Here is a 16,554-nt window from a genome sequence, read left to right on the forward strand (position 1 = left end):
TTATGTGCAGAGGCTCCTGCGCGAGCGGGAGCCGGAACACTTATGGCAGCCCTGCCGCGCGCTGCGCGCGCCTGTAGCAAAGGCGCCCCGACCACACCCTTTATCTATGACACCTGTGTTTCCGCAGCGGCCTTTATTTAGCTCAGGCCCAGATCCGCTGCGTGCCACCAGGGCGCGCTTTTCCCAACAATCACTGGGCCCAAGCCTCTCTTCCCCTGCAGAGGTACAACTGTCCCCCACAGGAACACCACTACCCCCTTAGCGAGGCAGCATTTGGGCCACAGACCCGGGTGGCCCCAGAACTCCAGTAGCCCACTGGGGTAGGGACGGGCTGAGCTTCCCAAGGAAGTCACAGGGCCTCGCCTCTCCGTACATTCAGAAGTGTCAGTCCAGTTTTGGCAGCCTGAACTTGTCTTCCTCCAAGCTAAAATCTGAGAGATATTCTTCCTCTCCCTGGCAGGACTGCTTCCAAGAAACGCAACTGACCTGCAAATTGAGCACCAGTTAGGGTGGCAGGCAGAACACACATTACGGTTATTTACTCGAAAATGTTACCATTTTTCCTCAACTTTCAGTATCCTTTGTTCCACCTTTGATAATTCATTCACTACTCTATTAGATAGGGGCTGCCAGAGAATCAGTGATGACTCCAACATTTCTGTAGGATGGGTTTTAGGAGTTGTGCAATTCAGTCTAGCAGACAATGTGTGAATCCGAGTGTACAGCCCTTTATGTCAGCCTGGGCAAACTCCCCCCATCCTGCCTTGGCCAAACACAGCCATTAACCCAGAAGTAACTATGCCACTTTTCAGAGGTCTATCCTGTGTGCACACATGGAGAAGACACTTAGGATCTTAAAGTCAGCAGGTTAAATAATTTCCTTGAAATACCAGTATAATAGAAACCAACTGATTTAATTCACAATGCTTCCTATCTATTTTATGACTTGTTGATTGTTTGCTACACCCTGTAATATGTAAACTGAGGTGCTTCATCTTTTTTCCCAGTGTCTAGCACATGGCTTGGTGCATAGTAATGGTTTTAAGTTGGAAGTGATTCCAAGATGCGCCTCATTTAGGGATGGACCTGTTGTTACAATCGTATTTCTCAAATCAGTGCTGACTTCCTGCCTTCCTTTCACATTTCACAGGAAGCTAGTATTCTTAACGTTTGATATTACCTTCACTGCTTTTATTTAAATAGAATTAAAGTAATTATTTTACATGGAAAAAAACTTCACATACTTTTTCAGAATGCAACCACTTTCTCTCCTTTCTTCAAAACAAAACACTTTACAACTCTGGAGCCAGTGAAATAATCAAACATCTAGCCCAAAATGAAGTTCCCACTAACACGAAACATATTTTTTGCTCCTAAAAAAAAAAATCCTATACATAGTAAATAATGACTATTTTAGATATTACTTTAGCAACTTAATCCCTAATTAAGGGATTTCATATACAGTTATACATTGCTTGCCATGTGAGGAGGAGCTTGAAAAATGCATCATTGGGCAATTTTGTTGCTGTGCAAACATCATAGAGAGCACTGACACAAACCTAGATGGTATATCCTAACACACACCCAGGCTATATGGTATGGCCTATTGCTCCTAGGCTACAAACCTGTACAGCTCGTACTGGTGCCAAATACTGTAGGCAACTGTAACACAATGGTAAGTATTTGTGTATCTAAACAGAAAAGGTACAGCAAAACTACAGTAGAAAACATAAATAAAAAAGTAGACCTGTATAGGGCAACCCCATTATATTCTTATGGAATCACCATCACTTATGTGGTTTGTTGTTGACCAAAACGTCGTTATGTGGCACATGACTGTAATTCATCTACAGAAAGGATCTTCAGGCTGGGCGCGGTCGCTCACGATTGTAATCCTAGCACTCTGGGAGGCCGAGGCGAGTGGATCGCTCGAGGTCAGGAGTTCGAGACCAGCCTGAGCAAGAGACCCCGTCTCTACTAAAAATAGGAAGAAATTATCTGGCCAACTAAAATATATATAGAAAAAATTAGCTGGGCATGGTGGCGCATGCCTGTAGTCCCAGCTACTAGGGAGGCTCAGGCAGTAGGATCACTTAAGCCCAGGAGTTTGAGGTTGCTGTGAGCTAGGCTGAAGCCACGGCACTCACTCTAGCCCGGGCAACACAGTGAGCCTCTGTCTCAAAAAAAAAAAAAAAAACCAGCAAGGATCTTCAGCAAAATATTCCATCCAAGATATATAGGAGATGTTGAGCTCTAGGTAATAAGCCACATTTGAAAGACATAATAGTTTTCGAAAGCTATAGCGTAATCACATTTAAGGCAATTGTTACTTTCTGCCCAAATCCCTCGATCATGTTTAAGGGGAGTTCAAAAAGGGCCTGTCTTCAAGCAGCCCAGAATCCCTAATCCCTGGTGGGAGAGACTAAGCCCCTCTCTTGTGTCTACAACAGTAGTAGTATTCTAATAGTCTTCAATTCTGCTTTCCAAACTTCAAATAAGGGGTCAGAGCCAAGGGCCAGGACTTCAGTAAAAGCCCCAGAAATACCCCACACTCAAAAGCAGTTTCGGAGTTTCACATGTTCCTAAGAATGATACATGCTGAAGTCTTCCAAATCCTGCTGATTGTTTTGAATTATGGCTACACTGGCTATGTTACCCTTAAGCTTTTATCTCCACATACTTGAATTAAATCATGTAGTTCTTCTTCACTTCTGACGTCTACGATCTCTTCACTGGGTCTGTATGCCACAGCTATTTTACGACTTTCTGAAATAAAGTTAACAAAGATTAATTCAGAATTTTCTTTGTTCTAAAACTTACTGCATATAATGGTGGTACCCCATGATGAGACATTCTTTTGATCTCTAAAAGCAGAAAATAAGGGCATTTTCCTAGAAGTTTCCTCATCTCACACTTGAGTTTTTAACATAACTATTTATTGAAAATATGTGTGAAGTGTCAACTTTGTTTGGTTCAAAAAACTTTATGATCTTACAGACAGGAACTATGCAATTTATAATTTATAGGAAGCAAAAAATGTAAAAACAAGAATGTTCAATCATAATATGATTAAATAGTAAGGCATTAGGTGGAGGTCAAAGTGAGTTCAAAGCTGGGATAGAGACCCTGGGACTAGTGGACACTTCATATTAGAAGCAAGGGGCAAGTCTCTACTCCCTGGGAACCAAAATGCCACCAGACACAATGGACAAAGCTTCGCAGAGAGAAAGCATTTGAACATTTTATTGGCAGAAACTGGCCCACATACCGTATAGACAATACAACTTCCTTCAAGGCAAACTAGAGCTGTAAGGCTTTTGGTCTAACGAGTTTTGAGTATGTATGAGGGATATCTTCACATACTAGGGAGAGGTAAATAACCCAGACACCTAGTTTGGTTCTTGAAGATTATTACTCGGACTTGACAGTTCACGCAAATTCAACCTGATAACCAGGGAAGTAAGACTTTCACTAGAAGGGCTGCCCGGGTTGGAAGGCTGAGACCAATCAGGGCCATCTCTTTTAAACAAATAAGGGTCTCTGGTAACTTAGCTAGGATTTCTCAGTCTCTAAGCCTTCAGAGCTGGGAAGCAGAAGAGCAATTCTTTGCAGGGACTCTGTGTGCATCAAGTTTCCTTTGAGCACAAACCATAACATTGACACTGCTGTAAAACTCAACAGGGGACATAATCAATGCCGTTCAACAGCATGACCACTTTCAAGGCTCACATGAAAGCAGCCAGTTATTACATAAGAATCGTATTCGCCCAATGTCAGTGCCAGAAATTAAAGCTGAAAGTGAATTCTTGATTCATAAAGCATAATATAATAAACTCTCTTCAATAGAGTTTATTTATCTATTTATTCAGCTAGAAAACAATGATAATAATAGTTAACATATTTTGTCTGTTTCCTATGTAAGCATAGTTCTGAGTTTTTGCATTTGTCATCTCATTTACTCTTACAATATCCCCCATAAGGTAGGTTGAATTACTAACCTCAGTTTGCAGAGAAAGAGATTGCAGCTTAGAGATATTAAACATCTTCAAATCTCTCTGGCTATAAAACCTAAAATGGCATTAAAAATCTAGAAGACAGAGTTAGGACTCAAACCCACGTGTCTAAAGTTGAGAGTCAGTATTCTGTACGACAGGCAAGCAATTGAGAAAGAAGACTTGGATCAAACACTTTCTGTGTGAACTGAGGCAAGTCACTCCACACCTATAAACTGGGGACAATATTTGCTCTCATTTTTCTCATAAATGTCACAAAGAACAAATCTGAGACTGTTGCTGTAAAAGAATTTATTGAACAAAAGCATAATGTGGAATGTTTAGATATCCATATTTTCATCAAATTAACTTTTCAAAACGAGTTTACTTGCTCATTGAAACTGAAGTCCTTCAGGGACAACCAAGAAAGTCTTACTGGCCGGGTACAGGTACTCACACCTATAATCCTGGCACTTTGGGAGGCAGAGGCAGGAGGGTCGCTTAAGCCCAGGAGTTTGAGACTAGCCTGGGCAACATAGTGAGACCGTGTCTCTATTTTTAAAACTTATTTAAAATTATAGAAATAGCTGGGCGCAGTGGCTCATACCTGTAATCCTAGCATTCTGGGAGGTCAATGAAGAAGGATTGCTTGAGGCCAGAAGTTCAAGAGCAGCCTTGAACTGGAGCCTTGAACAAGAGCAAGATGCCGTCTCTACAAAAGTAGAAAAATTAGCTGGGCATGCTGGTGCACGCCTGTAGTCCCAGGTTCTCAGGAGGGTGAGGCAGGAGAATCGCTGAGCCCAGTTGTTCGAAGTTGCAGTGAGCTATGATGACGCCACTGTACTCTAGCCCGGGCGACAGGGCAAGACTATCTCACCAAAAAAAAAAAAAAAAAGAATTATAAAAGTAAAAAATAAAAATAGAAAGTCTTACCTAAAACTACAATCAATAGTTTCTGGAATGCATCTGACAAAGCCTTCTGAATAGCAAGCTTCTGAGCTGTCTTCCTTTCCATAGGGAACGATAATGGTCCTAAATCCAACCAAAACAAATGGATTTAAAATGCGTATCTGAATTAATTGTTAGATGTTTAAAACATGTAAATGCATCCATGATTCTTAGATCAGTGTCTTAGTGATCGAGGGCAAACAGAACACAATGGTATGGTTGAATGGTACTGTTGTGGGTACCTCCTGGCAGGGCTCATTTTCACTGCCTCTATCTAGTCTGGAAGTTCCTGAAGGACTACAAGGGAGATACAAGCCAGAAACTTGGCGCAAGTCTACTTCACCCACAGATTTCAAGTCGACCCGTTGAGGCTACACTGCTACAGACCCTACCTCCTGTGCATCAAGGGCTGGAATCACACCCTGAAAAAGGTTTGGTGGTGGTACAGATGGTCTGGCCCCTCCGCGGGCATCACCCACAGGAGCCCACTTCACTCCACTCACCTACCTGACTTAGAACCCTAAGCCTGTGGGCCATGGATTCTAGAAAAACTTAGTATCAACTGAATACCCTTTCTACGTATCTATATTTGATTCTTTTTCTGTTCAAGCCCTTCCCTGAGTAGAAAAAGGACTGCATGTTTACACAGGAGATTTTGTTAGAGGATGATTTTGCTGGGACAACTGAAAGCTACAAAAGATCTGTATTTGAATATTTTTTTTTTTTTTTTTTTTTGAGACAGAGTCTCACTCTGTTGCCCAGGCTAAAGTGAGTGCCGTGGCGTCAGCCTAGCTCACAGCAACCTCAAACTCCTGAGCTCAAGCGATCCTCCTGTCTCAGCCTCCCGAGTAGCTGGGACTACAGGCATGCACCACCATGCCCGGCTAATTTTTTCTATATATATTTTTAGCTGTCCATATAATTTCTTTCTATTTTTAGTAGAGATGGGGTCTCGCTCTTGCTCAGGCTGGTGAAGGAATATTTTAACACAAAGCAAGGTCTTAACCAAACACGGGAAAAACATTATTTCCTTCCTCCTCCTAAGCTTCTTGGCAAGAGGTCAGCTCTAAAATTTTTAATTTAACGTTTCTGTCAGGTATTGCCTAAGGTAAAAACCCATAATATAAGGGAGAAAAACTCTGCTCAGGACTTTAGTAGCTTAGCAAGTGGAGGGTCTGATATGTATCTGAAAAGATGAGTTTTAGAAAGTAAGAAAAAAGAGAGATCCTTCCCCCCACTGAAAACAGACCTTCCTCCAGTTGATGCACAGGCTCCTCTGCCACGCCAGCTCCGGCACTGCTGCACTCATAGGATGGCAACAGCACCTCTATAGCACAGAAGAACTTCAGGCTTTGCTTCTGAAGCGGTGCCACAATATCTTCATTTTCCCTTTCTTCAAGGTCAGAAAGTTCCTGAAGCTGTTAGGATTTTGAATTAAAGGTTCTTCTTAAGATCTTAATGTAGACTTCAAAATGTTTTATTATTAGAAATAAAAACTAAACTCTGGTAATCCCAGCTAACAGTTGATATGTCCTATAGCTTCAAAATCAAGTAAGACTTGGCTGGGCGCCGTGGCTCACGCCTGTAATCCTAGCACTCTGGGAGGCTGAGGCGGGAGGATCACTTGAGGTCAGGAGTTCGAGACCAGCCTGAGCAAGAGTGAGACCCTGTGTCTACTAAAGAATAGAAAGAAATTATCTGGACAACTAAAAATATATAGAAAAAATTAGCTTGGCATGGTGACACATGCCTGTAGTCCCAGCTACTCGGGAGGCTGAGGCAGAAGGATTGCTTGAGCCCAGGAGTTTGAGGTTGTTGTGAGCTAGGCTGACGCCACAGCACTCTAGCCCGGGCACCAGAGTGAGACTCTGTCTCAAAAAACAAAAACAAACAAAATTAAGCAAGATTTACAAATGAATTACTAGATATAGATGACCATTTTTATTATATGCCACACAAACGCTAGAGAGAATTATGGAGACCACCATCCAAGGGACTGAGTTTATTATAAATTCTAGGTGGCAGGGCAATTCAGAAACATCCACTTACCCTCAACAGTAGGAGGTCTCTCATACCTCCTTCCCACAACCCAGTTCAGTCCTTCTGTCTAAAGTCTAGGATTTCAGTGTTAAAGGGAAAGTGTAGTTAGTGAAAGAAAATCTATAAGGTTTACCTTGATGATCCTTTTTGACCATCCATTGAAACCAAAGTAGTAATGTGCCAGTTCTTGGCATTGGAAGCTGTTTAGGGCAAGAGCCTGATGTTGAACTGCCCTATGTCTGGTGCCAAGACGAACCTAAAGTGACAAGAGATAAACCCACAAATATCACAACCTGCCAGAGACTTTATTTTGTTTATTTATTTAGAGACAGGGTCGTGCTCTGTTGCCCAGGCTGGAAGGCAGTGGTGCGATCCTAGCTCACTGCACCCTCCAACTCCTAGGCTAAAGCAATCCTCCTGCCTCAGCTTCCCGTATAGCTGGGTCTACAGGTGCACACCACCGTTCCCAGCTAATTTTGTAATTTTTTTTTTGTAGAGATAAGGTGTTGCTGTGTTGCCCAGGCTGGTCTCGAACTCCTGGCCTCACGCGATCCTCCCACCTCAGCCTCCCAAAGTGCTGGGAAGAGATTCTATTTTGGATACACATGAGATTTACCAATACAGATTTCATGAAATGGATGTGAAGACTAAACGGGATAGAACACTATAAGCACTAAATTCATACTAAGCCCTAAATAAGTATTATCCATTATGTTTAAGCCACAGTACTTTTCTGAATCATTTTCAGGGTCCCTGATTAATTGGAAAATTCCCCTGACCTCTGGTGGTGAACAGTGATGATGAAAGCAACTAAGGAAGCCCTGCAGAGGTAAATCATAGGGTAGTAATTGAGCAAAGAAAAGAAATCATTTCAGTCTTCCTATCCAGTAGCTCCTGCTTGAGAATATGGCCTGAAGAGCAGGTAAGATGATCCCACAACCACCCCTCTTCCCAAGTTACTAACCCCTGTCAGAAGAGGTAATATACATACCTCTATAAATTTCACAAGCAATGAAAACAATTAGAGGTTCATCTGCATTAAGAACCTTCTTCAAACATTTTCCACATCACTGTGGATTTCTTGCATCACTAGTTCTTTCTTACATGTCTATTTCATTTTTTGAAAAGTGTAGTACATGAATATAGTCATAAAATTCAAATAATACAGGTAAAATCAAAGCCTTATTAATTCTTTATTGACTTATTTATGCATCTTCCTCTATCACTGGTTTATAAGCTTCTTAAGTGCCCGAGGGAACCGTGTCTTATTCTTTTCTCATTCCCAGAACCAAGCGGAGTTCTTGGCATATAATAGAGGATTGATTGTCTTGTTGATTGAGTGAAGGAATGAAGGAATGAGTAAATAAAAAATGAAATTACTTTCTCCAACTGAAGAGATGGAGATAATACCTGTTGGGAAGGAGAAATGAAGGCTAACTTTTGAATGCTGGATGCTGAAAGGGAGACTTGCCCGTGTTGTGAGTCAGCCTGGAGCTTTTCTGGACAACCAGGAAGCCTCAGAAGGGCTCTGGGACCCTAGATAATACAGACAGTTGTCACCTGGATAACCTTGCCGGTTCTTGCTGGCAACCATTTTCTTTCACGCCACTGAAAAAAACTGTTTCAGCTGCCTTAGGCCTGTCCTCAATTTTATTTTAAAATGTTATTCTCTGTATTTATAAAAGGCAGAAAAGACAAGAACTATGTGTACTTGCCAAAGTATAAAAGAATATGTCATTAAAGTAGATGACAATTTTGGGGGCATGGTAACCCAAACTCTGAGTTAGGTAAATAAATGTATTTAATACATAAATACATCTATAATAATATGAATGCCTTCTCCTCTCAACTATATATTGACTCGTAGATCATTTCCTTCATCACTCTATTGGTGATGGGCTTTATGCTGTGAAATTCTCAAAACCTAAAGCTTATGGAATGGTCTCAATGTCCAAAGAGCACTAAAAACTCATTACTCACAAAATGATACCAAGTAACTATTTCCTAATATTTCCAGCACTATCTGTGATATCTGAGTGGTTATGTGAGATGGTCACTGGTTAAGCAGATCATAGTCCAAAAATTAAAGAATGTCTGACAGGTAATCATTTCAATCACAGGAAGTGGAGCCAGGATTGAAGAGGGTGTCGGACAGGCTACAGAAATGGAGTAGTATACCTGGAGTCACTAAGTAGAGTTCTCAGATTCAATCAAGGTTAAATCAATGAAGAAAGGAATATGGACAAGAAAAGGCAGCAAAGTCAGTAGGAAGTAGCCAGATCAAGTAGCCAATAAGGAACTGAAATGGTCCTTGAAAAAATGAAAGATGGTTGAATTGAGGCACAAGAGATCATTCTGTGTCTCTGGGAAAGTGAAATTGGCTGGCAGGTTAGTATGGAATCCGGTTTTTACAGTGCATTAAAAAAATGTTCCCATGTTCTGGGAACTAAAGGGCGTTCTGAGTAGGCAGCTTGAGAGTAATGATGAGGATGATGATGATAAAGCTTCCTTTATGTTGCAACTGGCAAAAAGAGTTTGCCATGCTCACACATTTTAAATCTACATAAAAGTAAATGTGAGCAGAAATCTTCTGGTAAAGATTTCTTAAAGGGCAGCACAAAATGACATGGGATTTAGCATCAATAAGTTTGGGTTTGACCTCCAGCTTTCACAGTTCTTGTCATGAACCTGAAGCAAGGCACTGTTAACCATCCTGAGTTTGAGTTTCTCCATCTGAGAACTGGAAGATCAGCGTGGCAATTTATCTGAGAGTATTCTGTAAACCAGAATGCCAGACAAACACTAGCATATTGAATTCAGCACTTCATTCCAGTGGAGCTAAGAATTCCATATTTGGACCCACCTTCACTGGAGATTTCTGAAAAAGCTGCTTCCGGTCGCATGCCTTTTGGGCTCTACGGGCATCCCTTGCTGGATAAAACTTGATGATGGCACAGAAACCAGGACGAGACACTGCAGCGTTTGGGAAGACCCGGACTGAATACAGAAGGCCAAAGTGGGAGAATTCTGTGAACGGAGAATTCTGTGAACAGAGAATTCTGTGGGGTGGTCCCACGCCAAATAAGTGCATGAAATCTCATGGCCAGAAAACAAAACTTCACGTCGCCTCCTATTCCCCAAACCCTTGTCCACAGTGGGTGCAACTCGAAACACTTCTCATTTCATGAACAAGTTTTCCCCTTAAATTCTAAGCTTTAAGAAGCATTAGAAGGCAAAATGTGCTGGCTGTTGAGAGGTGCCTCTGGGTCTCTAAAATCTGTTGGGGCTAGGTGACTGCTGGGGTCCGCTACCGAACTGAGAGCTGGGGCCCCCTACCGAACTAAGAACCCGTCAGTGGAGGCTACGAAGCAGGTGAGGTGCCAAGGCAGGACTCCCGAGCTCCCAGTCACGGGTGGGCGGCCTTCTCCATCCCTCCCTCCACCCTGGCCCCAGCTTACATGCAAGTCCTCCGCCGTGGGTCCAGAGCTCAGCTCCCACACTAGCAAGGTTTTGTCACTGTCAGTGGGAACCGCAAAAGGTACCAACTCCGCCATCCAACCGCCACTACGCCAGCGCGACTAAGGCTCGAGCAGTACTGCGCCTGCGCAAGGCATGCCCGCGCTTTTTAAAAAAAATGGACGCATGCGAGGGGCGGGGCCGGCACGGCGCGGAGGACGGGGGCGGGGCGGGGGCGGGGCGGGGGCGGGGCCGGCACTCTGAGCGCTCCCTCGCCCCTCCCACCCCAGGCCGCTCTCTGAGTCAATTCGCTTCCTCCAGCCAAGGCGCTCCAATCTCAGAGTTGTGTTGTTAGGGCAGAGTCCTAGGATGGGCTTTCAGGATGGAAGGATAGGGACACCTTCATAGCAGTCGGCTTCATCTTTACTCCTGGAGGAGACTAGGGTACTGGGGAGTTAACACTACCTACTGATCTTGTAGGAAATAACCGCTAAAGGTGCTATCCTTTGACTTGAGTGTTTTCAGTTTTAAATACGCAAATCAAAGTATAACTCACTAAGCCCTTAACAGTCGCATGAAATCCTTAAAAAGAACTCCCTGGTTGTCCTGCGCGATTCTGATAAATTGCGTATGTGTGTTTCAGATGGTGTGGGAGGTTGGGGGTGGGCAGAGTAAGAAAGAAGGAGAGGTAAATTTGGGGACAAAAATCAAAAAGTGGGTCCAAATAGGGCACCAACACTGGAGCTGATGGTGCCTGAGCAGGGGTGTTCTAGGCGTCATAATCCGCTACTTACTGAGAGTGAAAGAGTCCTAAGACTCTTTAAACTACAATGTCAGAACCAGAAGAAACCCTGCAAAACAAGTCTCCTGCGATTTTTATAAAAATAATAGTCCTCAGACCTGTGCTTTTCACCTGTCCTCAGCTAAATGAGAAAAGCACAATATAATCAGGGTTTTGTTATTTCATTAAATAAAATGTATTCCATTTCATTCTTCTACAAGCATGACCTCCCTACAATTCTGACACCAAAAAAAATGTGTTTTATAAAAAGATGCCGATAAATAGAGAATCGTTGTTTTAATACACTTACTTGGGCATTAAAATTAAAACTTGGAAATATCAGGTTTAATTTTTTTGACATTTTACTGGCTTGTGAAATCCAAAAATCTGGGAACTACCTACTGAATAGTCAAATCTTATAGCTGAAGCAGTTTGAGTGGCCAGAATAACACCCCAGTTAGGCCAGACATTTACTGACGATGCCTATGTGCAGGACATTCTTCCAACAGTCCCTTTTCTGCCTTTGCCTTGTCTTTAAGCAGTTCTACTCTACACCAGCACCCTCCAAGCAAACTGGATCCTATCCAGAGAAGACATTTTTAATCATCTAGATTCTATTAATAGCCCATCCTCCCAAGCCACCCCAAAATCATTAGCACCTATCACCATTTCTCCATCTCACCACTCCTTTCTCCACCTTAATACCAGACCCTTACCCCCAAGAACCTCAAGAGCAATAGTTATGTTTTATCTTCCTTCTAGTAACCAGCACACTCCTATTGTATTAGGTACTCAAATATACATGGAATTAATAATGAATAAATTAACACATTGTTTGCACAGGCACTGCTTTAATAATTCAAAAACTATAGATTTCTTTATTGTGGTCCTCTTGGTTTTGCAAATGACAGGCAGGAACCATGGGATTGGGCCCGGATGCCAACAAGGAGGAAGCCCGAGAAAACCATTTATTCCCAGGGCTCTGATCAGTTTTGCTTATAAATGGGAAGAGAAGAAAATAACATGAAGCGGAGGCAAGAAGAAGAAACGAAGAACCTCCAAGTGAGGACGGGAGTCCTGGAATGACTCTACAGCGGGCCTGCACCCTGTTTCATTCCAGGCGGCATCCTGTCATCCAGTAGGAGAGTGGCCGGCCTGAGCAGTGCAACCTCCATTCTACCCTGTGGAGAAAAAAGACACGGTTCTTGCTTCCGACTTAGTAGCATCTCCACACACACACGACCCAGTTCTTGGTGAGTTTCCATGCAGAGCAACACCCAGAATCCCCTTCGTTACTAGCCCTCTGGTCTGTCCTTCACTGGCTCCTCTGATTCTTCCAGTGAATGTCCCTCATCCCTGGTATTTGCCCTCTTCTCTGATCAGTACCCTTCCACATTTTCAAATCCTCATCTACCTCTGAACGGGGAGAGAGCACTGTTTTACAGGGCTGAAAGTTACTAAAAACACAAAACAAACAAAACCACAACAAACAAACAAACAAAAAAGTGCAGCCATTGACTCTCCCTCCAGAGAGGCTCAGTTCTAATAATCATCAATGTCCCTTTTGTACAGTGTTTTGAGTACGCAAAGCATTTAACTCCCTCCATGCTGACAATCTTCTGTAGAGGCAGCCATTTATGCTATTTATATACCTAGTTTGTAGCTCAGAGAAGGTAAGTGACATCCGAATGTCCCCCGTTAGCAAGCTGATAGCTTTGGGGGTGTCTGCCCAGCTGTTGAGCGCCATGCTTTTAACAGAAAAAATTGCCAATCCTGGCAAGAGCGCTCCTGCGGTAGCCACGATTACGTGGCTAAACGCCTGTGGTGCCAACAGCTGATTGGACCAAGGGGGAACACGTGGCCTAAGCTGAATCAGATTCTCCATCCCAGGAACTTGGGTGGGAACTGAGCGTGTTCAGACCCTACAGTCGTTTAGGACTTTAGCACACAAACATGGGGCGCACATAGTGTGTCTTGTGGACTGGGGAACAGAGAAAGCTGGACTGCAACGTAGTGAAGCGAACGCACCAAAAGAAGCCAAAGGCTGCCAGGGAAAGCTTGCTGACAGTTTCCAGCCCTGATTTCATTCCCTTCCTGAGGCCCAGCTGCACCCCTTGAGTGGGCTCAGGGAGACACCTTATCCTCCCAGAATAAATTTCCCCCGGCTAGCTCAAGTTGTTTTCTGTCACTGCAACCGAAAGAGTTTTGTTTAATACAGTATCAGAGAAAGAACCAGATCTCAGGTCTTCTAGCTCAGATCTCCAAGCCCATCCTCCACCCCACATGTTTTCAGATGTGGCAAAGGAGTGCCCATAGGTCCTTGCCTACTGCCCCTTTCTCTGCCACGTCCTCCTTCCTGGGGCTCTGCCCGCTAACTTAGTCCCACCGTGTCCTCCTCACCATTTGTTCATGCCCCCTGATCTGGACACAATCATTTTTGCACAGTGAATGCCTGCGAGAAGGTTGGGGTTCAGCAGATCTGAAAGGGAAAAAGAGAAAACCTGTGAGGGCAACAGAGGACAGTCCCCAAACCTGAGGCAGACACTGGCCCTCCCTGAACAGCCCTATGCCACCTAGCGGCTGAGTACTTCCAGTCCAGGCAAGGCCTCCCTCTCAGGGCCCCATTTAGACACCTTTACAATGGCTGCTGGAGGTTGGGGGTGGGTAGGGGTGGAGGTAGGAGGGGGCAGGAGGACTGAGAATTGGGCCTGTTCGTTACTATTCTTCCTAGCCAGGGTAGATGGTGGTTCACCCACAGTTTGGTGGGGGGGGGGGGGGCGGGGTTCTAGGAAGAGGAAATGCCAAAGTAGACAGCACGGAGGCCATGGTAAAGTCCTGCCTAAGTAGGGGGACTCTTCAAGCAAGGAGCCCAGGGACGTTAGTGAGTGTGTGAAGGAGGAGGTGAGGGACAGAGTCATGGGCCCTATCGAGCCTCCTGGATCAGATTTAAGGTGGAGAGTTTGCACTTGGCCTTTGCTCAGACTATTAACTGAAGATGGTACCACTGAGTCATTAGAACGGAGCCTTTGAAGCCACCAGTCTGGCCTTCAGTGCTGGTTCTCTTCATGGGCCTCAGTTTGCTCATCTGTAAAGTGGGGATCATAAATAGTTTGCCTGGAAAGTTGGGTGAAGTGAGCTATGCATGTAAAGTGCTTAGTATGTAATATCCTCTCAGTGGAAGTTTGCTGCAGCCGCTCTACTACCACTGGCTGTACAGAGCCTTTCTGGATCCTACTCAAGGACTCTACAGAATCTCCTAACTGCATGGGCATTAGGGCCACTAGTTCAACCCTCGGCTCACTAAAGGGATTCCCTAATTCTTTGGACCATCTCTCGGGGGGCATTCCCAGGCTGTGGGTGGAAAGAGAAGTCCTGTGAGCAGAGCCTGGTCTCCTCTCTCACCTCTCCCACCCTGGGGCCCTGGCCAGACCTTGACAGTCCACATGGCAAAGGTTTTCCGAGTGACTCTTGTAATCGTTGCACCAGTAGTGGCTGTTGATCTGGAAGAGGCCATAGTCATAGCTGCCATCTGCATTTTCATTCACCTTTGATATGTTGAAGTTGCTTTCTATAAAAGCCAGGCACAGCTCTTAGAATGGAGAGGAGGAGGTCAGGATTTAGAGGGAAGCAAGCCAAGTGAGAAAGGAAGTGGAGGAGAAAGGGCCAGGAGGGATCAGACAAAAGGGACGAGGCTCAAAGGCTAGATGGAGCGAGAGGGCTGGAAACGCCCATTGGCCTCCCCTCTCATCCCTCGGTTCATCCACCCGGGTATTCATCAGCACAACCACTCACCCAGCCTTCCATCCATCCATGCTTTCTGCACTTACTGAGCACCTACTGTGTACCAGGAACTGTGCAAAGCCCAGTGAGGGACATTCGGCTGGGTCAAACACAGATGCTGCCTTCAAGAGGCCTATATTACAAGAATAAAGATATGTACCTAGAAAAAGCCACAAAGCAAGATAAAAGGAGAAAGTGTTGCCCACCCAGGCCAGGCTCCTGCCCTACACCCTGTAGGCTCCTGCCCTATACCCTACAGCAGGGAAGCCTAATGGTTAGGAGGCTTGGGAGTCTAACAGTCCTGGGTTCAAACCCTAACTCATAGTCTGGGATGTGTGGCCTACGTTCTTGGAGCCATTTCTTTATCTGTCAAATGATGATGGTCCCATGGATTGTTGGGCTAAATGATATAAGGCTGTAAAATGTCCAGCCTAGGGCTTAGCACCAAGTAAGCAAATTGTAAATGGTGGCTGCTGCCATTGCTGCTTCCTATGATTATTACTATTCAGTCTTCTGCTTTAAACTCAGTAAGTGTTTTCTGCTGAGATAGGGTCTTGCTCTGTCGCATGGGCTAGAGTGCAGTGGTGTCATCAGAACTCACTGCAACCTCAAACTCCTGGGCTCAAGAGATCCTCCTGCCTCAGTCTCTCAAACAGCTGGGATTACAGGCGTGAGCCACCTCGCCTGGCTTCAGTAAATGTTTGATGGCTCACTGAAGTCAACACACAGAGAAAGACACTCGTTTTTCGTTCTTAGTAAGGAACTTTGGGAGGTCACCGGGGCAGGCATCAAGACAACAGGTGTGTGTCTTGCCCAGCACTGGTGAATGGATCGGCCAGGTGGGGAACTGAGGGCTGTTCACTTTGCCAGACCCCTCACCGGCATACATGCTGGGCTGCTCCCCAGCCGAACGGCTGGGCCCGCTGGGGCTGGCTGTGCTGTTCTTCCGTGGTGTGCGCAGCTCTTCATCTCTTATTGAACTGCCACCATTCATTCAGTTAGGCAGAGTGTCAATTCTTGCTCATTCAGATTTTCTTTTACTCACTAATGTGCTTAACTCTCACCCCTTACTAAATGTGATTTATTAATGACTTTTTAAAGATGGAGCAGAGGAACCCTTGCATCTTGTGCAGAGTTGCACTTGTGTTACCACTTGGAACAAGGCAGCCATGGATCTGCGTTGGGTGAGGCAGCAAGTGGGTGGATTTGGTGCTGGGCGGTGCTGGGGGTGCAGGAGGGTCAGGAGTGGCCAGGGCAGAACCTGTGAGTGGAGACGCAGCCCCTCCAACGAACGCGTTTTCTGCGAGAAAGGCTGCAGGAGGGCTGTCTTGGGAAATTACTGCTCTCACACGTTCTTCTTTACCTTGCCCCCCAGCACCTCCCCGCTAGCTATCCAAGGCTTGGGATTTTTAAAAGGGAAACACAAACAGAAAAAACCAATGTGAATTTTCCAGCTTTAAAAGGTGGAGAACTCCCTACCAAGACAGGACACACATTTACACAGGAGTTTGAGGGCCTGGGAAAAAAGACAGGACTCGGCCTCACAGTGCAGGGAGG

The 16,554-nt window shown here is 44.7% G+C and overlaps 1 protein-coding gene and 1 long non-coding RNA gene across 4 annotated transcripts; both read right to left on the reverse strand.

Annotated features, from left to right (window-relative positions):
- Positions 1 to 384: 384 nt before the first annotated feature.
- LOC138391671 (RAD52 motif-containing protein 1-like) lies at positions 385 to 10,534 on the reverse strand. Of its 3 annotated transcripts, XM_069481565.1 has the most exons (7): positions 10,439 to 10,534; positions 9,844 to 10,023; positions 7,114 to 7,236; positions 6,190 to 6,358; positions 4,926 to 5,024; positions 2,681 to 2,766; positions 385 to 486 (listed from the first exon to the last, which is right to left on the reverse strand). In XM_069481565.1, exons 1-7 carry the CDS (start codon positions 10,532 to 10,534, stop codon positions 385 to 387), a joined length of 855 nt encoding a protein of 284 aa, XP_069337666.1. The 3 variants fall into 3 exon arrangements, with proteins under 3 accessions (XP_069337666.1, XP_069337667.1, XP_069337668.1); XM_069481566.1 differs by lacking the exon at positions 4,926 to 5,024; XM_069481567.1 differs by lacking the exons at positions 2,681 to 2,766; positions 4,926 to 5,024; positions 6,190 to 6,358.
- Positions 10,535 to 12,061: 1,527 nt separating this feature from the next.
- On the reverse strand, positions 12,062 to 14,791 carry LOC138391672 (uncharacterized). The gene is made up of 3 exons (XR_011234851.1): positions 14,620 to 14,791; positions 13,618 to 13,696; positions 12,062 to 12,398 (listed from the first exon to the last, which is right to left on the reverse strand). It is a non-coding gene; the product is annotated as an uncharacterized lncRNA (long non-coding RNA).
- Positions 14,792 to 16,554: the final 1,763 nt, after the last annotated feature.

The sequence above is a fragment of the Eulemur rufifrons genome, chromosome 9 (genome assembly GCF_041146395.1).
Source record: "Eulemur rufifrons isolate Redbay chromosome 9, OSU_ERuf_1, whole genome shotgun sequence".
In the NCBI taxonomy this organism is placed as follows: domain Eukaryota; kingdom Metazoa; phylum Chordata; class Mammalia; order Primates; family Lemuridae; genus Eulemur; species Eulemur rufifrons.